General features: G+C 24.4%; 2 protein-coding genes across 4 annotated transcripts in view; both read left to right on the top strand.

Moving 5' to 3' along the window:
* Positions 1-1,702: 1,702 nt before the first annotated feature.
* LOC134837183 (stromal cell-derived factor 2) lies at positions 1,703-2,938 on the top strand. The gene is made up of 4 exons (XM_063852545.1): positions 1,703-1,879; positions 1,975-2,036; positions 2,174-2,307; positions 2,372-2,938. Exons 1-4 carry the CDS (start codon positions 1,804-1,806, stop codon positions 2,757-2,759), a joined length of 660 nt encoding a protein of 219 aa, XP_063708615.1. The 5' UTR covers positions 1,703-1,803; the 3' UTR covers positions 2,760-2,938.
* A 756-nt stretch (positions 2,939-3,694) lies between these two features.
* LOC134827348 (oxidation resistance protein 1) overlaps positions 3,695-22,337 on the top strand; it is a 48,342-nt gene continuing 29,699 nt past the window's right edge. For all 3 annotated transcript variants that reach the window (XM_063839950.1, XM_063839949.1, XM_063839948.1), the window contains exons 1-3: positions 3,695-4,182; positions 11,829-11,986; positions 12,538-12,853. In XM_063839950.1, the coding sequence (XP_063696020.1) occupies positions 12,654-12,853 (200 nt within the window). In that variant the 5' untranslated portion in view covers positions 3,695-4,182; positions 11,829-11,986; positions 12,538-12,653. The remainder of the gene's footprint in view (positions 4,183-11,828; positions 11,987-12,537; positions 12,854-22,337) is intronic.

Genomic DNA, 22,337 nt, shown 5'->3' with positions numbered 1-22,337 from the left:
AACAACATTCACTTCTTCTTCTATATTGAGTGCATTGTTGAACAACGTTCACTCACTCACTTCGAATTGAGTCATTGTCGCACTTTTTTTTTCTTCAACATCTTTTGAATATACAAAAGTGCATGCAAAATACCAACACACACGCGCCGCGCTCAAAGTTCATCACCCTGTACGAATCAGAATCCATGGCAGGGGAACTCGCGAAAAAAATTGGGAATTCTGTCGTGATATGGTCCATTACAAAAGTTAGAGTGAAGCAGGTAACGTGACATGTGTAAACAAACAGTGCAAAAAAAAGAAGAAGTTCGCGAATAACGAGAGAAAAATGAGGATGAGTAAGGTTCTAATAATAAAACAGAAGGAAGGCATTGTGTAACGTGACGTAGATTAATATTTTTGTGGTTTTGTTTTGTACTTGATTTTCGCGAAATATTAGCATGAATGGAACATATGGGATGTGATTGGAGGATGTTGACCCGCGGAGTTCAAGGATGTTTTGTTTTTGTGATGAATTTTATGTTTGTGATAAAAATTTGGCTCCAAAATGGTTTTTTGTGTTTGTTGATGTTTTTCGAGATTTTTTTAGAATTTTTTTAAAAAAATTAATTATTTAATTATTGTTAAAAAAAAATATTTTTTTATAAAAATTTAAATTTTTTTTTTTTACTAAAATTTTTTTAATTTTTAAAAAATAATAAATTATTTGAATTTTAATTTTTTTTTTAAAATTTTTTTTTTATTTAATTTTTTTAAGCAAAACTTGATTTTAAAATTTTTATTTAATTTTTAAAGAAGCAAAAGCTAAAATTATAGTTCTTAAAAATTATAAATTTTATTTAATTACTATTTTATTAATTTTTTTGAAAAAAATTTTAAATTTTTAATTTTATTTTGAGTTAATTAAAAATTAAAAAAAATATTACTAAAAAATTAATTGATATTTTAAACTATTTTTTTTAATATATTTTTTTTAAATTTTTTTTAATTTTTTTTTTATCAAAAATATTTTGTGAAATTAAATTATTTATTCACAAATTTAAACATTATTTGACGAAAATTTTTGCAATAAAAATTTTATTATTAATTTTTGATTTTTTTTTTCAGAAAATTTAATTTTTTACAAAAAATAAAATTATTGAAAAATTAATAAAAATAAAGTTGAATTTAAAAAAATTTATTTACACTTTTTTTTTAATTTTTAAGAAATAAAAAAATTTTTAATTGAGTTTGAATTTTAATTGTTTTATTTCAATTTTATTTATTTTTTTTATTTTTTTTTTAATTTTTTTAGCAAAATTTTTTTAAAAATTAAAAAAAAATTATTTTAAAGAAAAAAATTTAATTTATTTTAAAAAAAATTAATTTATAAAATTTTTTAAAAAAAATTAAATTTTAATTTAATTTTTAATTTAAAAAAAAATAATACTTAATTTAATATTTTAATAAGAAATTTAATTTTTTAAATAAAAATTTCTTAAAATTTTTAATTGAAGAAAAATGCAATATAAATATTTTTATTCCATTCAGCAAAATTTTTTTAACGAATTTTTCATCTTTTTCATTTTCAAACAAATTTCATCAGTTATCAATTTCATTCGTCTCACTCCCAACAGCTGAGCCGCCCCAGCATGCAAAAAAATTCCTTCCCATGCTCATTGGGGCCGAAAAGTGACGTTTCATCATCATCAGTCGGTCTTGTCAACACACAAAAAAGAGGCAGAATTGCATTGACCGTAAAAAGATATTAAAAATCTCTGCTCTAAACAGCAAACTAACTTAAAAATAGTGAATTAAAGACACAAAATGGCCCTCAACTATCTAGAATTAACGATATTAGCTTTAGTTTCAAGTTTATTTTATCAAATAAATTGCGTGAATGGTAAGTTTTGTACCTGCAAAAGAAAATTTCTCTTGAATTTCAAACAAATTTATTTAAAAAATATGAAAATTTTAATGAAAAATGTTTATTTTTAGCGTTAAATGCCAGATACGTGACATGCGGAAGTGTGTTAAAGCTTTTAAATGTCGATTATAGAGTAAGTTTTCGTTTGTAATTGATTTCTCGATGGACAAGAGACACGTCAGTAGAATAACAAACTGTTTGACGTTTCATGTCTCGAGAATTTTTTTTGCTAAATTTTTAAAAAAAATAATTTTTGAATGAATTTTTTAGGTAAGATTACATTCACATGACGTCAAATACGGAAGCGGGTCGGGACAACAGAGTGTCACGGGAACAGAAGTGCAAGAGGACAATGGCTCGCATTGGCAAGTGAAAGGCGAAACAGGCAAATTTTGTGTTCGAGGGTAAAATTTTGTCAAAATTTCATCTTAAAAAAATTTTCAAATAATTTTTTTTAAATTTTTTTAGAGAACCAATTAAATGCGGCGACATAATCCGCCTTCATCACAGCACGACAAACAAAAATCTTCACTCCCATTTGTTCCGAAGTCCTCTTTCGGGCAATCAGGAAATCTCTTGTTACGGCGACGAAAACGGCGAAGGCGATACGGGAGATCATTGGGAAGTTATTTGCTCCTCTGAATTTTGGGAACGTGATTCTCCGGTGAAATTCAAGCATGTCGATACCCAAAAATGGCTCGGCGTGAGCGGCAGAAGCTTCGGAAGACCCATTTCAGGACAGCAGGAAATTGTCGGATTCAATGGAATCGTCAGCGGCGTCGATTGGAAAACTGCCGAAGGAGTTTTCATTCATCCAACAGAAGCGCCATCACACATTTCGCATGAAGAGCTCTAAATGCGAACGAACCATAGGAACAAAAAATATTTTGCACACGAAAATCAACCAAAACAGTTTTAAGTAATAAGTTGTTCTTAGCCAGATTGTCATGAAATGATAAAAAAAACGTAATTTATAAAGATTTGCCGCATTTTTCATACAAAAATTGATTAAACTGTGTACAAAAATAAACGATAAGACAGAAAATTTGATTTTTTCATTAGAAATGTCAACAAAAAATTTTTAACGGAAAAAAATTTTGAACGTAAATTAACTTCAAACCATTTTCGGAAAATGAAACTTGGTTTTGACGACGGTTCAGGCGCTTGTGCTTAATTCGCTTCGCTATAAAATGTCCTTTTTATTACTTGTTGAAGCAAAAAAGTTTTTTTTTAAATTTTTTCATTGAAAATTTTCTTCAAAAAATTAAAAAATAATTTAAAAAATTTTAAAAAAAAAAAAAATTAAAAAAATTATTAAGCACAACATTAATTTTTTAATTAAGTTTTCTTGAAAAAAATTAAAAATTATTTTTAAAAAATTAAATGAAAATTGTTTTTTTTATTAATTTTTTTTATTGAAGTTTTTTTGAAAAAAATTAAAAAATTATAAAAAAAAATTTAAAAAAATTTTTAAAAATTTTTAACAAAAATTTTGAAAAAAATTTATTTTTTAAAAAATTCAAAAGCAAATTAATTAAAAGTTTTTCAAAAATAATTTTTAAAGAAAATTTTTATTAAAAATTTTTAATTTTAAATTTTTTTTTTTGAAAATTTTAAAAAAAAAAAAAAAATTTAAAATAAATAAAAATTAAAAATAATTCAAGAAAAATTTAAAAAAAAACAAAAATTTTCAGATAAAAAATTCGAAGCTGACATCATGCGAACATCGCTTCTTCATTTCCCTTTCCCCTTTCCATCTGACTTTCTTTTTACTGCTCAGTTGTGTTTTTCGCCAACCAGATAATAGTCGGATAAATGGACAAGTGAATCGTTCAAATAAAAAAAAATTCAATGAAAACTTCATTTTTATTCTAAAAATCTCACAAATTAATGTCAAAAGTTCGCCGTGACAATTTTTATGTTTTGAACGAAAGTTTTCGAGTTACAAAAAAAGTCGCACGAAAAAAATTCTAATTTAATTTGAGACAGCAAACAAATTGTGAGAGAAGAAAAAAAAATCAACAAAATCAATACGGAACACACAAAAAGCTATTGAATTAAAAATAAATAAGAAAAATATCTGTTGTATTTTAACTTTTGATCGTTTTTTCGTACATTTTACCACAAAATTTGATACATGAGAAGTAATACGAGACAGAAGGAAAAAAAAAGTTTTTTCGTCGGAAACAAAATGCGTATTAATAATAATAATTGAAACATTCCTCCTCCTCAATCATTTTTACTGAAATAATAGTTCAAGAATTCAATTTCAACAGCTCGTAAGTATCCAAGTCGACTTTTACTTATTTATCGTTTTTTAAAACTAAAAGTGTATCGTCGACTCGTCTTCTTCAGTTTGTTACAGTTTATTGATTTTTTTTCGTGTGTGTTGTGTTGGTTGTTCTCGTCGTGTGTTTTTTTTTTTTTTTTTGAAAAAAATGTGGAAGAATTAAAAGGTTTCAAGGTCTGAATTCCTGTAAAAATAAAAAAAATATTTTTATTAAAAATAAAAAATTAAAAAAAAATAAAAATAAACAAAAAGGAAGAAAATGATTAAAAAAAGCAAAAAAAAAAGTTGTGTCAATATTTATTGCCTACTTTTATTTTATTTTTTAAAAAAAAGTATGCAATCGATATTACATAATGTATATAAATTTTGTATAGATATTTACAAACCTACAGTTTTTCCTCCTTGTTTCCTTCCTGACATTCTTGTACGCGTTGTTCCATGTAGCTGGATCCCGTTCATACTGGATTCCTTAATAAAATATTTTATTGTTATGTAACAAACAAACAAACACACGAACGCACAAAACAAGATTTTTAATAATATTCACGAGAAAAAAGTGTTCCAAGAAGTAAATTTTTATGAAAATTCAAGATTTTTTTTTTTTGAACGGAGACAATTTCTGCGCACCTTTCTTGATATTGATAACGCTGTAGTATTGTTTCCATAAAAACTCGCACACGGAACACAATAGAAGGAGAGAAAAAACAGAAAATAACTTGTTGTATTTATTTATTATGATTTTTTGTATCATATTGTTGTCCTGGTTAATTTTTCAAGGACAAACTGTACGTGTGGCAGAGAGCGAACGAACGAAAAAACGACAACGACGAAGAAGAAGTGTCAATACCAAAACAGAACAGCACACGACGGAATATAGAAAAAAAAAGTGAATGAAAATATGAAGAAGAAGCAGAAGAGTGTTGTTAGATTATTAAAAAGGACTCTTTTCTTCATCATCTTTTCTTTTTTTTTCTTTTGTGTGTGTCGCCTGCCTGCCTTGTGTAAGAGGAGTCTTTATTATTATATTTTGAAAGGCATTTTAGTGTATTGAGAAAAATTTTTTTGATATTTTCTTTGTTGAGTTGTCTGAAAAAAAAAATTAAGAAAAATTTTTGAAATTCAGGAAAATCAATAAAAATTCAAAAAATATTTCGAAAAAAAATAAAAAATATTTAAAAATTTAATAAATATTAGTTGAAGTTTTGGAAAATTAAAAAAATTTTTTTTGAAATAAAATTTAGAAATTTTTTTAAATATTTGAAAAAAAAATAGAGAAAATAAGAAATTCGAAAAATATTCAAAAAATAAAAATATAATATAAAATAAATATGAAAGATTATGAAAATTTATAAAAATCGGGAAAATTCAAGAAATTTTAAAAAATATTAATTTTAAAAAACGATTTATTTTTTCAAAAAAATTAGATGAATATGAAAGTTTTGGAGAATAAAAAAAAATTAAATTAAAATTTACCCATAAAAACTTATAAATATATGAAAAAAAATTAAAAATTTCAGTTTAAAAAAAATAAAAAAAAGAAAATCTTGAAAAATTTATTAAAATTAAAAAATAATGAAAACTTATGAGAAATTTAAATTTAATTAAAATTTGTAAATTTTTTTTTCTGAAATTATATAATTTATTTAAAAAATGAAAATTAATAAGAAATTTAAAAAAAATAAAATTGTGATATAAAAAAAAGAAAATTTATAAGTGAAAATTTATGAAAAATTCTTGAAAAAAGTAAAAATTTCCCACAAAAAAAATGAAAAAGCGCTTCAAATTTTCTATCCCATCAACTTTTCCATCCCATATTTTGTGTGTGAGTGTTACGCAAAAAGGTCACAATTTTTCATGAAACAAACAGAGAAAAAGAAGAAGAAAAAGCAAACGACACGCCTCATACTTTGTGTTTGTGCGCGACAACAAGTATCTATCATCATATTATCATGTGTCTTCATTGAGTTTCCGAGCATTCATTATACGTGCAAAGCCCCGAAAAAAAAGAAGTAGGACCTGATAAATGTGCCCAAAACATTTGCATTAATTTGGTTTTGTCACGTTTTATTTTTCACAAAACGCGAGGAATCTAACTTAATTTTCACAGCGACAGCGACGAGTGTTTCTGTAATCACTGAATTAATAAAGAAGAAAATCCAAATTATTCAGACAACAGCGGAATAAAAAAAAAAGTAGGAAGAGCTTGATCGATTTGAATACGACAAGTTGAAAAATATCACATAATAACCATCGTTGACCTACTAACGAGTAACAAATGTTCAAGTTACTCGGTGCGTTCTCGTGAATGAATGAATTCACGTCATCTTTTTTTCGAGTGTTTTTTCATATTTATTGCGAAAAAATATGAATAAAAGTTTTGTTCATATCCTTTGCGACGAGAGTAAGTTGTTGAGATGTCGTCAAAAGCCAAAAAATGTTGCTGATTTAGACACATATATTATAATAAAACATTAAGAGGATTGTGCTCTCGAGCTTTTTCACAAGATGGAATAAGTAGAAATGATATGAAAATTTTTTTTTTGATTTAACGAAAGTTTTTGTTGGGAAAATTTTTTAAGAGCGCATTTTTCATGAATTCTTAAATTTTTTTAATTGTCAATTTTTTTTAAATATAATTTAAATTATTCTAAAAAATTTTGCCAAAATTTATTTTTTAAATTCTAAAAGATACAAAAAATTAATTTTATAAATTTTATTTTATTTTTTTTTTTTTTTTGTTTTAAAAGATGAAATTAGAAAAAAAATATTTTTTTTTAATTTTTGCTCTAAAAAATTTAAATTTTAAGTCTTTTGAATGTTGTTAATAAAAAGTTTTTGTCTCATTTAATTTTTCTACAGAATTTTAATATTTTCATTTAAAAATTTTAAATTTCAAATTTAAATTAGATTCAAAAAAAAATCAACTCTTCAATTATTCAATTATCAATTATTCAATTTTTTTTTTAATTTTTAAAATAATAAATTTATTTTTATTTTTAAAAAATTTCTTTCATAGAATTATTTTTTTTTATTTTTTTAAATACATTTTGAATTTAAAATTTTTGAATTAAAAAAATTTGTAAAAATTTAATGAAAAAAAAAAATTTACTAACAATATTCAAAATTTTTTAAATTTAAATTTTTTAGAGTAAAAATTGAATTTTTTTTTTATTTTTTTAATTTGATATTCTAAAACCCAAAAAAAAAAAAAAATAAAAAAAATCACAATTAAAAAAAAATTATTAAATTATTTTTTTTTGTTTCTTTTAGAATTTAAAAGTTAATTTTTTTTAAACCCAAAAATATTTTTTTACAAAAAATAAAATAAAACGTTAAAAAGCTCAAATGTCGTTAAAACCCGAAACAAAGTAAAAATTTGCCATTTTAACAGATTATGTCCCTTAAATCCGCCTCGACTGTCAAAAAGTGATTAAAAGTTTCATTTCACTCCCTTTCGAGCGCCATTAATCGCACATAAAATGTAACAAAAAGTAGTTTACTTTAGTTTTTTTTGCACGAAGAAAAGTAGTTAACTTAGACAGACAACTCCCATGGGTCCATTTTCCGTTTTATTTCCATCCTTTGAACGAACTCTTCGCATTAGAAGCCGAGCGAGAGATATAAATGACGATATGTAAATACAAGTAAACTGTTGTTCAGCAGCAAAAAGAGAGAAAAAAAAAATATTACTATCAAAAATTACAATTTTGTCGTTGTTTGACGTCGTCATGTGATGTGAGTGGCTCGAGGATATGAATAGCAAACAAAACAAAGCCATAACTGGCATATAATATATTGTTTGGGTTCGCTGCTTTTTTTTCTCGTCTTATTATTATTTTTGTGTTATGTTATGACCCTGCTACTGTTTTTATGTCTCCAACGTAGAAAAGTTGCGTTCTTGCCAAATAAATAAAAAAAAGTTTTTCTTTACTTTTATTGTTCGCCATAACTGCTACATGGACTGAAACTGTTGCGCACTCACGAAATGAACGCAAATTGATCTCAAAATTACCAGACGCTTCCATTGAACTTTTTCGTTGCACGCAATATGTGCGAGACCGAAGCAATCATGGCGCTTTTAATGAATGTTATCTTTCCACAGATTTGAATCAATGTTTATGTTTAATGTACAAATAAATGAATGAATGGAGGAAAAAGCGACTGCTGTTAATAAAGACCTCTCGCAATGTGGAAATGGCATGAAAAAAAAAGTAAAACATGTTCTGTTCGCGCAAATTGCACATCTGTAGGCTGTCGCTCCTGCGAGCTCTTGTTCAAATTTGTGACATACGAAAATTGAAAAGATTTTTTTTTCGTCGTCGTTAATGGAAAGGACAGTTTTAGCGCTTTTTGATTTATTTTAAAAAATTCTTTTAATTTTTTAATTAAAATTCATTCAAATTTTTTAATTCAATTTTTTTTAAATTGAATAAATTAATTTAATTTTTTATATACCTAAATTATTTTTTTAATTAATTTAATTTTAAATAAATAAATTGTTTTTTTTTAATTTAATTATTAATTTTTTTAATTTAATAATTATTATTAAATTTAAAGTTTTAATATAAAATCATTTAAAAAATTTTTTCAATAATTTAAAATTTTTAAAATGATTTTAAATTAAATTAATTAATTAATTGAAATAAAAAAAAATAATTCATATAAAATTAATTAATTATTTTTTTTTAATTTAGTAAATTATTTTTTTTAATTAAAAAAAATAAGTAATTTATTTTTTTTTTATTATTTGTGAATAAAACTTTTTTTTTTATTTTTTTTTATCTTTTAATTTTCCGATTTTTGAGTTTTAAATTTTATATTTTTTTTTAATTTTAGATTCTTGTTAAAAAAATAAATTTTTAATTAATGAACATTTTCAAATTCAATTAAGAATTTTCTTATTTCATCAATTTTTCAAAATTTGTAAAAAAATTAAAAATTTTGCAAAATTTTCCAAATTATTCAAAAATTTTTTAAAAAGTTTTCTAAATTAATTTTTGATAACATTAAAAATTTAAATAAATGTAAAAAAATTAAATCTGAAAAGTTAATTAATTTTTCTCGAGTTATCTTGATTTTTCTCACAGATAAACGAATTTCTACAAAAAAAAAATCTCAAAGAAAAATCTCGCAAACGATTAGGATCACGAAAACCGCATATTTTTTTCCACGAAATGCGGTAAGAAGGAAAAAAAACCTGATAGCGCAAATATTTTAGGGGAATGAAGTATAATTACGAAGACAATTTGGAAGAGAGAACGATAAAAAACATATTGTTAAGGGAAACATCATTTACTTGTGTTGTACCATTTATTTCCCCAAAAATGTCGTTATCATTAGCCAATCTTGCGCTCGGTGTGTGCTCATTGCGTGCCTTGTCGTACGGAGGCAAAAATTTTCAAAGTTTTATTATTATTAGTGTCTGTTTATGGAAAAAAGAGAGACCTAATTTCAGATGAGTGATAAGACATGAAATTGAACGTTTTTCTGTGCTGCTCGTGTGTTTGAATGGAAAAATGATGATATGCGAATAAAAGGAGATTTTTGCACTTGAAACGAGTCCTTTGGCAGAGATGTTCGTGTCTTTTGTCGAAGAAGAAAGCTCTAATTGCGCTGCGATTAGCTGACCTAGAATCCATCATTTCAATCGATCCGTCCATTATCTCGAAACATTTCCGCTCTCCTTCTCGTCCTTCGTCGGTAAAACGTCGCTTGTCGAGGAGAAAAATCATTAAAATGACATGCATTCTTGAGCACATCAGTCATGATCGCAGCAGCAGCAGCGACAAAAGACACAAGAAGAGAAAGGAACGAGCGAAATATTTATCATTGTCATAAAAATATTCTGAATACTCTCTTCAAATTGACATTCACAACAATATCCCTGTCGATTATAATCCTTCATTGTGGGTGCCCTATGGGCGAAAAACGGGTCTTATTGATCCCTTAAAAGATCATTTTGACTCCTGAGAGGAATTTTTTGATCAACTTGTTCCGTTAAGGGCTCAATATGATCCCTTTAGAGGTCAATTTGAACCCTTAAGGGGTCAATTTGATCCCTTCAAGAGGTCAGTATCATCCCTTAAAGATGTTAATTTGACCTCTAAGGGATCATATTGACCTCTTAAGGGATCATATTGACCTCTTAAGGGTTCAAAATGACCTCTTAAAGGATCACATTGAGCCCTTAACGGAATCAAAAAATTCTCTTTAGGGATCAATTTGGCCCCTGAGGGGTCAACCTGAGGGAAAATTGACCCTTTAGGAGATAAATTGACCTCTTAAGGGGTTAATTTCATCCCTTTTTCGCCCATAGGGAATTCAACTGCGACACATCGCACACGGGGCATGACACAACTCGACCGAAACATTGATTAATACTTAGCGATTATTACGTAACAGCAACAACAAGACGATCGTCCTTTTTGCGTCGTCGTTCGTCGAGCAGCTGTTTCTGAAGTAAATTGAACATTATTATTATTAAATGTGTAATTTTTTTTTCATATTATTCGACATCCATTAAAATCATGCGCAAATCAATTTCTTTGATAATGATGGTAATGGGAATGTGTGTGTTGTGCTTTTTCAGTGCCATGCCATTAACTGAGCAAAAATGTAGCATAATAATAAACATCCTTGTTAAACATTTCCGTTTTGCTACATTATTGCAAAAAGTACTCATAATAAGAAGGAAAAAAAGTACAAAAAACGCCTGTCAATGCTGAATTTAATTTCCGAATCCTTTTTTGAGCTGACTGACAATTGACAAGAATATTGTTTGAAGCGTTTTTCTTCAAAAAATGTCATTCTTGTCAAATCTTTGTTTTTAAGCAACAAGTCTGTTGTCATGTCAGAAAATGAAAAAAAAAGTAATATTGGTCAGTAATAAAAGTTTTTCCGAGAAAAAAAAGGAAACACGTGCAACGAATATTAACATTAACTTTTCTCTTCATTAAATGTAGATTAAAAGACAAGAATTTATTTTTTCTTCGTTTTAATGATTATTAAAAAATAAGTTAATGGTTGGTTTGAAGTTTAATTTTTTTTATAAATTTTTTAAAACTAATCCTTAAATTAAAAAATAAAAAAATTAAAACTTCTAAATTTAAAAAAAAATTAAAATTTATTTATTTTTTTTTTTAAATTATTTTTAACTAATTCTTTCAATAAAAAACAAAAACATTTTATAAATTTAAGGAAAAATTTTAAAAAATTATTTTTTTTTAATTTTTTATAAAATATTTTTTTTTAAATTTAAATTTAAATTAATTTTTAATTTTTTTTTTAAATTAATAAAAATTTTAATTAAAATTTAAATTATTTATTTTTTAAATTTTAATTTTTTAAATAAATTAAAATTATAAACAAAAAAAAAAAAATTTTTTTAAAATTTTTTTTAAAAAAATTTTTTTAATTAAATAAAAAAAATTGAAAATTTTAAAAATAAAAAAAAATTATTTGAAATTCAATTTTTTTTTTAATAAATTAAAAATTAAATTAAATTATTTAAACTATTTTTTTTAAATTAAAAAAAAAAATTGAAATTTTTTTAAAATTAAAAAAAAAAATTTAATAATTAATTTTTAATTAAAAATAATAAACTAATAAAATTTTTCTTCATTTTTTTCTTTTCAGCGTAAAAATCATCAGAAATCATCATCAATCCTGTAAAAAAAAGTGAAATGAATTCAAAAATGATTTTTTTCAAGCTACATTAAAAAAGAAGAAAAACATTCATACAAAATTGAATAATTTTAAAAATTCCTAAAGAGGTGCCAGATATTCTCAATCATGTGCGTGAATAATTTTTTTTCCTCCAACTATTTTTTTTTTGTTTTTTAATTGAATTTTGTAATTTTATAATAATTAAGTAATAATTATGATCGCAAAGCTAATTTTTTAACAGTAATTAATAATAATAATATTTACTAACTTTTTACTAAAAAAAAATTTTTTTTTTCATTAATAAATATAATTAAAATGCAAAGCTGCGAAATTTTTTATTTAGCTTTTGCTTCGTAAATGCTTTTGAATAAAAAACGCTTTTTATCGGACAAAGAATTTTTTTGAGTAAATATTTTTGTTTGTATTTAACGAAATAATTTGCGGACTATTTAGCGATAATTATCGACGAGACAATTTGACGGCATGACGCGCGTAAATATTTAAAGAAAAGTGTAAATCGATGGCATTTTTGCTGGTCTCGTTTCCGCTCTTTTTATCTCTTCAAATCTTCTTCATGGATGTTCTCTCTGCCAAAACTCTTTTTTTTTTGTTTAGAGGCTTCTCTCTTGCTTTTCTCTTCCGCATGAAATGTCTTAAGTGCAATTTTCTCGTTATCTAGGTATAAAGGAGCCAAATTTATGTAAAAAATAAATAATTAAAAAAAAAACTGAAGCCAAAACTGAAAAAAAAAGATTTAGAAAGGTGTTAATTGATACAAAAAAAAAGTGACACGAAATGGCGACGGGTTCACGTGATTGCTCGCCAAAGCAACGATCGTTTGTAAATATTGGCAAAAACAGTACAACATCAATTAATTCGCTCGATTCACAACGTTCCGCGAGCCCAACAACGTTGCCCGCCGGCAGTATACCGAGTCGTCAACGCTCATTGCGCGATCGGCTTCGCGAAGGTATTACCGGCGGATTATCTTGGCAGTAAGTGACAAAATCCTTACCTCACATCTCTCTAATTTTAGTAGTGAATGAACCAAAAAAAAAAACAAGAGCAAACAAAGCATTGTATGGCACCGAAAGTTTTTTTTAGAACGCATGATAAGTTTTTTTCCTGTCTTGTCGAAACACTCGAAGACTCTTGAAAGACAGTATCTAACAGAAAAAACAACAACAACACTCTAAAATAAACAAGCACAAGCCCTTTGCATTGCACACAAATGATAAACTAACACCTTTCTAAAACAACATTCTTAATGGCGGCAAAACGCAGCAGCATTAGGAAACTTGACATTAATAATATTTGACACAAAAAATGATAATAATTCACCTTTTTATCTGTTTCTTGTCTCTCACTTGCTATCAAAAAATACTTACTCTACTTTTTTTCGTTGCTTTTATGTGTTTTTCATTACTTTGGTGTCATGTCAAATGTAGAATCTTAGAAAGCTTTAGATGGCGTCTCCATTATTTACTCATTAAGGTCGATGCAATGTTCAAAATTGTTTCATTTTTCAAAGAAAAAAAATTAGATGCTTGGTTTGAATTAATTGGAAGCGATTTTCAAATTTTTACCCAAACTGAAAGAAAAATTTTAAAATTATAAAAATTAATTTTTTTAATTTTAAAACTTACAAAAAGAATTTTTAAAAAAAATTAAAAAGAAATTTTTAAAATTAAAAAAAAAAAAATAAGAAAAAAAATTTAAAAAAAATAAAATGAAAAAATTTAGAATTTTAAAAAAAATAATTTAAGAAATTTAACAAAAAAAAAATTTAATTTAAAAAAAATACAAAATTTTAAAAACTTTACCTAAATTTATCAAAACATTAAAATTTAGAAATTTTTGCCCGATAATTGCAAGATATTTTTTAAACAATAAAAATAAATTTAAAAAATAAAAAAAAATATTTTTTTTATATAAATTATTGAAAAATATAAAATTTCTTACTTAAAAATAATCAAATAATGAAATTTACATTTTTTTTTAATTCTTGCCATGAAAAAAATTTTTTTAAAAATTTCAAAATACGTAATATAAAATATTTTTTTTAATTAAAAAATTTAAAGAAAATTAAAAAAATATTTTTTTTTTAAATATTAAAGTTTTTACCTGAAATATTAAAAATTGAAACACTTTCGCTCATTGCATCAGTCTCACTAACATCAACAACAAAATGGAGACGTCTTGTCTGTGTCTTTTTCCTTCTATTCAAATATTTACTAACAAAACAAAACTAACATTCCACAGGTAAGTATAAGTAGCTGAGTAACTTATTTGCTTGACTAACAAATTTGACAAACGTAATTAATTTTTTCTCATATAATTTTAACAACTTAATTACACCTCGCACTTCGCTATCAATCATATCTAAGCAAATATATCTTCTGAGCCCCTTTCTGAAAGTTTGTTGAACATTTCATTCCTTCATTCACGACTGCAACAATAATTGTTTATTTAAAAGTTAATTTTTAAACAAGAAAAAAATGGAAATGAAAACAAAACGTTGTGATTTATGGTTAAAACAACAGCCAACGATTATTGTTGTACAAATTATTATTTACTGAATGTTTTTGCAAAGTTGATTTGTGTGAATTCGGTTCGAAAAAAAAATCTGCGATAAATCACAAAGCAGCAAAAACATGTTCAATGCATGATTTAAAAGGGCGTTAAATATTTAACGCAAAAACAGCTTAAATGAAATTTGATCTGATGTCATATTTTATCGTTATTTACAAGATACGGTTTTGTGCAAATGACTCAATCTATGGGATTCGGTACAATTTGTGTGATAATTAGTAATTTATTTGAGTTAAAATTGATTTTGAAGTTTTTAGTGTTACATGCCGTGATTTGTTGTGCAAATTTCAGCACAGTGCAACAAAATTTATTACTTTAAAAATTTTTAATTTTTTTTTAAATTTAATTTTTATTTTATTTTTATTAAAAAAAAAAAATATTTTCCTTTAAAAAATAAAAAAAAAAATTTTAATGAAAATTTTGTGAAAAAAATATTTTTTAAAATTTATATTGAACACAATGCAACAAAATTTATTAATTTAAAAATTTTAAATTTTTTTAAAAAAATTAAAAAAAAAATTAAATTTTTATTAAAAAATTTTTTTTTTCTTTTAAAAATTTTGAAAAAATTATTTTTAATGAAAATTTAGTTTAAAAAATATTTTTCAAATTTTTAATTAATAAAATTTTGTTGCACTGTGCCTAATTTTAGTCAAACCCAAAAGTCTCAATTACAAATTTGCAAATTCGTGGGCAACTAAACAACTTTAAATTCTGCTCGCTCGCAATAAATATGTCAAAAAGAAGGAGTTTGACCTCTCATTAACTCAAAAACACAAACAAACAAGTTCAATTTGTTCATATAAATTACAAAATCGGAAATCATTCACTCAAATTAATCATATTTTCTTAACAAATGAGATCGAGAGAGACTTGTCTATTGTATTAACTTGATTGAAGGTCACGTGCAATTATGTTGCGCGACGACTTTGAATTTCACACGAATTCTATTTTCGATTTTGATCTTGTCGTCATCGTAATTGCGAAGGACATGTTATTTATGATATCGAAAAATTCGCATCTTTTCGCGTTTTTTTTATTGATAAGCATGCGAAACATAATAATTAACATCGAGTCGTAAATTTAATGAAGCAGTTATTGCACTTTGTTTAAGTAAAAAGTAATAATATCGATAAATATTGTAAATTTTTTCTTCTGACATTGAGATATAAATGAATGTATTTAAACTCATTTATGACTGAGTTACTGCCATAACTGCCTTTATTATGTTTTGCATTGTATATTATTATTATCCATCTGCATTGTTATTTATATTCCCGACACCGTGCAATTTTTACATTTTTTTTCTGTGAAAGTGAATTTATTTAGTGAAACAGAAAAAAATGGGCAATAATAAAATTTATGACACAATTGCACTTTTGGATGAACTTTCGGAGTAAATTACTCCAATTTATTAACATATTGCAAAAATTGTCAATTTTTTTAAAATTTTAATAAATAATATTTTTTATGAATTTTTAAAAATTTTTAAAAAATTTACTGATATTCGAAAAACAAATTACGAAAAAAAATTTGAAAATTTTTATTTTGTAAAAAAAATTAAATTTCGAATTTTAATAAATTCTAATAATAAATATTTAAAAAAATTAAAATAAATTTTTAAAATACCTATAAAAATAAAAACTTATTAAATTTCGAAAGTAATTAAGTATTAATTTTCAATAACATTTCAATAAAATTTTTGAAACTGAAAAATTATAAAAAATTATTAAATAATTTTTTTTTTTCAAAAAGCTTAATGATATTCGAAAAAAAATAAAAAAATTAAAAAATTTTGTAAAAAAAATTAAATTTCGAAATTTAATAAATTTTAATATAAAATATTTTTATTAATAAAAAAAATGTAAATTTTTAAATTAATTAGTTATTAATTTTCAATAATAATTTTTTTAAAATAAAAATTAAAAAATATCAATTTTTTTTCTTGAAAATATGAAAATTTTTATTTTTATTTTTATTAATAAAAAAATATTAAAAAAAATAAATTAAATTAATTTTCAATAATAAAAAATAAAAAATTTTCTTAAAAATATTAAAGTTTTGAAACAAAAAAAATTTTAAAAATAAAAAAAAATTAAAACGCAATTTCTTGCATTTAATTTTTTTTTCATTAACCTTTTTTTGTGTTTCAAATATTTTTATTGACATTTGCTTTTATACAACATATGATAATAATAATGACATACAAAGCATTTTATTGACATGTGAATATTAAAATAAAATTTATGAATGTGGCTGAAACGTGAGCGCACATGAGTTCTCGCTCTTTGATTTGTAAATAAATAAACAAAAATTTTTTTTTTATATTTTATAAAAATAAACGACGGAATGAATGAAAGGTTTATGCAAATATTATCGAATAAATGTATAAAATTTATTCTATGCACTTGCTTGCTCACTTAATTTATCATTTTTATTATTTTTTCTTGTGTGTGACGCGTGGAGGTCATCGTCATCGGGCATGTCAGGAGATTGAAATCAATCGATTTTATTTTTTTTTATTTTAGTCTCGAGGAGGAAAGGAACATTATTATGAAATATTTAATACAATTATAATAATTTAAAAAGCGGTTGGTACGAAAATAAATACCGCACTAATTAATTTTATTTTATTTTTAAATTTGTCATAAAAATTATGTGACTCCCACAATGCAAAAGTTATAATTAGCTCGTTATCCTTGATACTCTACGAAAAAAATGCACTTTATTTGTGCAATAGCAATAAAATAAGCATTTAGTGCGATTCCGGAAAACAATACCTTGACGCACAACTAACGCACATGGAGAAAATTTCACACTTGACTCAACAATTTGTCTACTCTATTTATTACTATTTTTTTTTGCTTTTATGATTGAGGAAAACTCCTCGGCGCAAAAAAATGACGTTCAATATACAACACACAACTTTGATTAGATCCGTCACTTGTAGCTGTCATAAAATCGCAACCACAAATATTTCATAGAAATAAATCAATAAATTGCGCGCGACATGATATTAAAATTTTATAGACAAACGACGCGTTGCTCAAATTGATCATAGACATGCAAAGTTGAAAACCGATTTTTGTCCTTTATTTTTTATGAAATACTTCCGTTGTGAATTTTATTTACGTTTATGGGGATCATGACACTTTGGCGATTCTTGCTTGTATGCGAAACACAGCATGTCACGTGACAAATTTATATTGCGTGGAATTTTGAAAGAGAGACAAAATATGTGTGTGCAATTAGAGGATGGAGCAATGAGGAAAAATGTTTCTATTTAAATTATTAAAAAAAATTAACATAGTTTTAATATAAATTTTTCTTCTGAATTAGCAAAAAAGCGATTTTCAAATTTTTAACGGTCATTTTTTGAATTGACATTTACGAAAATTTTTGAAGAAAAATTTTAGTTTTTAGACAAATTTTGATCTAAGATTCAAAATTTTTAATAATTTAAAAATCTCGAATTGACAAGAAGCGATTTTCAAATTCTCAACGGTCATTTTTTGAATTGACATTTACGAATTTTTATATGTTTCAATTGAAAAATTTAAGTAAAAATAACTTTTTAAAGAAATTTTGAGACAATTTTTAGAAGAAAATCTCAAAATTCAAAATGAAACATTTCAAATAATTGTCTCTGCCTCAAATATAACACAATGCCGTTAACGAAAAGTTGTCGTCATGACAATCGCTTCAACTGCAAAACCATACAGTAAACCACATTTCTTATTGTTTTTCATTAAAATGAATTTGTATGAGGAGCAATAACTTTAAAACAGCAAGCCCAGAGGTGTTGTTAACTTTTAATGATGATATTTAATTACAAGGCACGTGCTTTGAACTTTTGCTCTGTACAAAACGCAAAATTTTGTACGAAAACAGGAGACGACGACGTGTAAAATCCTCAAAGCAATCAGCAACAGCAGCAGAAAAATGTCTGTGTCATTAAAAACGATATTAAGTTAATGCTTTTTCAATGTGACTCCGTCGTCGTTGCTGCTCATTTGATTAAAATCGAGAAAAAAATGTAGAAATATGAAATTAATGAATCGAAGTCTGTTTGTTTGTTGTTTACTGTCGCGGTCTCCCACATTGCGATATATATATTTTTTTTCGCTCTGTAATTATTGAACGTTACACTTGGGATTAACAATTTAGCGCACACTTAGCATTGGTTCGAGTCATGAATGTTCCAATTAACTTTGTTGATTAATCTCGTTGCTCTTCAAATGTGATTTATATTTTTTCATAATATTTATTTTTTTTTTTGCTACTTTCGTTTTATTTATATTTGATGATTATTTTTTTTTATTTTTACGACGCTAATGAGAACACACGATGATGGAAAAGTACAAAGAAAGAAGAAGAAAGTGATTAAAAAATAATCATAAAAAAGCGTTTGATAAGTCAATGTCATGTGATGCACCTTTGAGCGGAATAATATTTCAAAGTAGAAGGTCGAATGGCGGTTGAAGAGTGAAATATTGCCATTTCTTGGAAATTAATAAACACAAGCGAGTGTAAAAATAAAATGATTGGAAATGGTTTGCGGTAAGGCACCTGTTTCGCGGAATTTATTATTTCTTGTTTGAAAAGGGGGGCAAAGTTGTTCAATTTAAAAAATTAAAAATTATTAAAAATCATAAAAATGACACAAAATTTTTGATTTTAAATTTGCAATTAATTTATTAAATTAAAATTTTTAATAAATTATTTATCATTCGTTTAAATTTTTAATTCAAAATTTTTGAATTGAAATTTTATAAAAAAAAGTTGCGTTAAAAATTTAATTAATTAATTTAATTTTTTATAAAAAATTTATTTTTAAAATTTTAATTAAATTTTTTAAATTTTGACGAAATTATTTCATTAAAAAAACTATTTTTAAAAATTTCATTAAATTTAATTGAATTTAAAAAATTTATAAAATTTTAATTTTTTTTAAAATTTTTAAAAAATTTGAAATTTAATAATTTTTTTAATTAAAATTTAAAAAAAATAAATTTTTTAAGAAATAAATTTTGAAAATTCAATAAAATTAATTAATAACTTTAAATTTATTTTAAAAATAATTTTTTAAGAATTTAATTTAAATTTTATTGATTTTTAAATTATTTTATTTAAAATTTTATTTAAAATAAAAATATTAAATAAATTCTTACGAATATCTTTAATTTTTATAGAATTTTCAAAATTATTTCATTAAAAAATTATTTTATTTTATTTTGAAAAAAATAATTTTTTTTTTAATTTTTATTTTTTTAAATAAAATTAATTTCAATCTAATATTTTCAATTAAATTTTCTTTAAAAAATTAAAAAAAAAAATTATTTAATGATAGAAATAATATTTAAAGTCACCTCAGCAGAGGACAAACCCATCGTAAATGTCCCAAAAAAATTGGCCGTAAATAATCTATAAATAACAAGTCATAATAATCAGGTAGTAAATTCAATAATAGTATAAAATAATAAAGATAATAATTACCTTTTTATTGTTTGTTTACTTTATGAACGACTTTTTTCGTGTTTTTGTGTCATACATACGCGCGACTATCTCGGAGTAAATGTCATAGAGAGCAATGTTGACTTACTTACTTTTAAAGTGGTTTTAATTGACAATTTACAACGTATAATTATTATCATTAATCAATTTGAATGTGCTTTAAATGTCATTCATTATGAGGTACATATTGGGCAAACATTGCAATTTTCTGACACTTTTATTTTATTTTTTGTTTTTGCGATAAATGGAAAAATTATGCAATATTTCGCAGAAATCGCGAAGGACTCGGTTCTGGCATGAATATGAATGAAAAGTTGAGTCAATTGAAGGACAATCGATCATTTCCTGCGCCGTAATTGAAATGTTTATTATTTGCTGACATCTGCGCGCCGATGACTCGCTAATGTCTGTCGACAAGACAAGAGACAGGAATAAATATTCCATTATTTGCGATGAGTCGTAGTATGAGCTAATATTTGAGATAATATTGTCTTGATAATAAATCGTTTGGGCAAAGTTTACGATGCGCGTCGAGATGCAAGGTTCTGTTGATGATGCAGTGATAAGGGAAGTTTTTTTTTCGTACCTGTCGTGTGTCTTGTCTAATTGTTTACGAGTGAGTTCATTCTCGTTGCAGCTACAAAGATAATATAAAAAGACAACAATGGTTAATTAAGACCTTAAGCATGACACAATTTACTACCTTATATTTCTTGTTTTGTTCTGTGAATATAAAAAGGGTTAATTTTAGTCGATTTTAAGATTTTTTTTTTAAATTTAAAATTTTTAGCTTAAAAATTATTTTTTTTTATTTTTAAGTTTCAATTTTTCTTAACTTTTATTAAATTTGTTAGAATTATTTTTTCTTAATTTTTTTTTTCTATAAAATTATTAAATCTGAATTTTTAAAATTTTTTTTCCTTAAAATTTTTAATTTGACCTCTTAATTTTTTAATAAAATTTTAATTCTTATTTTTTTAGATTTTTATTAATTTTTTTTTAATGAAAATTTTTTATTAAATTTAATTTTTTTTATTATTTTTTTTAATTCGTTTTTTCATCAAAATTTTTAATTTTTTTATCATTATTTTTTTTTTAATTTAATTTTTTTTTTTTTGAAATTTAATTTTTTTTTAGAATTTAAAATTTTTTTTCAAATTTTTATAAAAAATTTTTAATTTTATTCTAATTTGATCCACAGAGAAGCTCAAGAAAGAAAAAAAACTTTTTTTTGTAAAGGTAAACTGTGGCGAGACTCCCGATCGAGACAAGCAACATGCAATTACTTACTTACTTTGTAGTGTGAAGCATCGCGCTGTACAGATGCAATTAACAAGTCACAAAATGCACTTGAATGCGGATTTTGACTCCTCGTGTAGACTGCGCGGAGAGAGAAAAAGAGAGATGACAGTTCGATGAACCACATGTTACGTGAACCTTTTTAATTATCTGTCTGTCCCGCATACGAAAAATATTTCACCTTCTTGTTCCTTTTTGTGTTAATAATCCGACTTGGGTGCTATAATTGCCAACACTCGATTAAAAAGCGTACGAAGGTCACATTATGTTACATATTTGCATCATTCGATCGTTCATAAAATATTTTTTTTTCGACGTTCCTCTGCATGCTTGAATATACGACGAAAAAAAATGAAAAATATGTTGAGCCGATTTATGCGATAAAATATTAAAATTGCAAGCAAACGTTTTGTCTGAAAGCAATGTAACGTACATGACTTACCTTGAAGTTTTCAATTGTTCACAAGCGCGCATCACATGAGTTACTGGATAAAAGCAGTATAATAATGCGAAAAAAAAATTGGTTGGAAATGTAGGTGAATGGCTTTGTGCTATGTAAGCATTTTTTTTGTCGCTTGCCATTGCATAAAATAGCGTTTGTATGGATGAGTGTGACAAAAGCACGTGATTATTGCCTTATGCTCTTTACGGTGTTTTTTTTTGTTAATAATTGAAATGATGAAGAGACGTGAAATTGTGAAACAAGGAAGTTTCCGCTTTTGTGGCGTGAGTTCATGCACCGTTTATTGCCATTTTAAGGTTAAATTGCTCTGAAAAGAAATTAAAATTGTTTTTTTAATGCTTAAGTTGACATTTCTTTGACTTAAACTTCTTAAGTCATCAAACATGTAATTTTTATGAACTTAAGGATCTTAAGTCAAGAAATTTTATTTCATAAATATTCTAAATTTTTGTGAAATTAACTTTTTAAAGAGTTTAAAATTGTTTCTTAAGCTCTTAAGTTGACATTTCTTTGACTTAAATTTCTTAAGTATTTAATTATTATAAATCTTAAAAATCATCATAATTTTTAACTTACATTCATTTAAAAATAAAATTTAAGCTAAAAATTTA

The sequence above is a fragment of the Culicoides brevitarsis genome, chromosome 1 (assembly GCF_036172545.1).
Source record: "Culicoides brevitarsis isolate CSIRO-B50_1 chromosome 1, AGI_CSIRO_Cbre_v1, whole genome shotgun sequence".
Lineage (NCBI taxonomy): Eukaryota > Metazoa > Arthropoda > Insecta > Diptera > Ceratopogonidae > Culicoides > Culicoides brevitarsis.
This window is presented reverse-complemented; position numbering and strand designations above follow the sequence as displayed.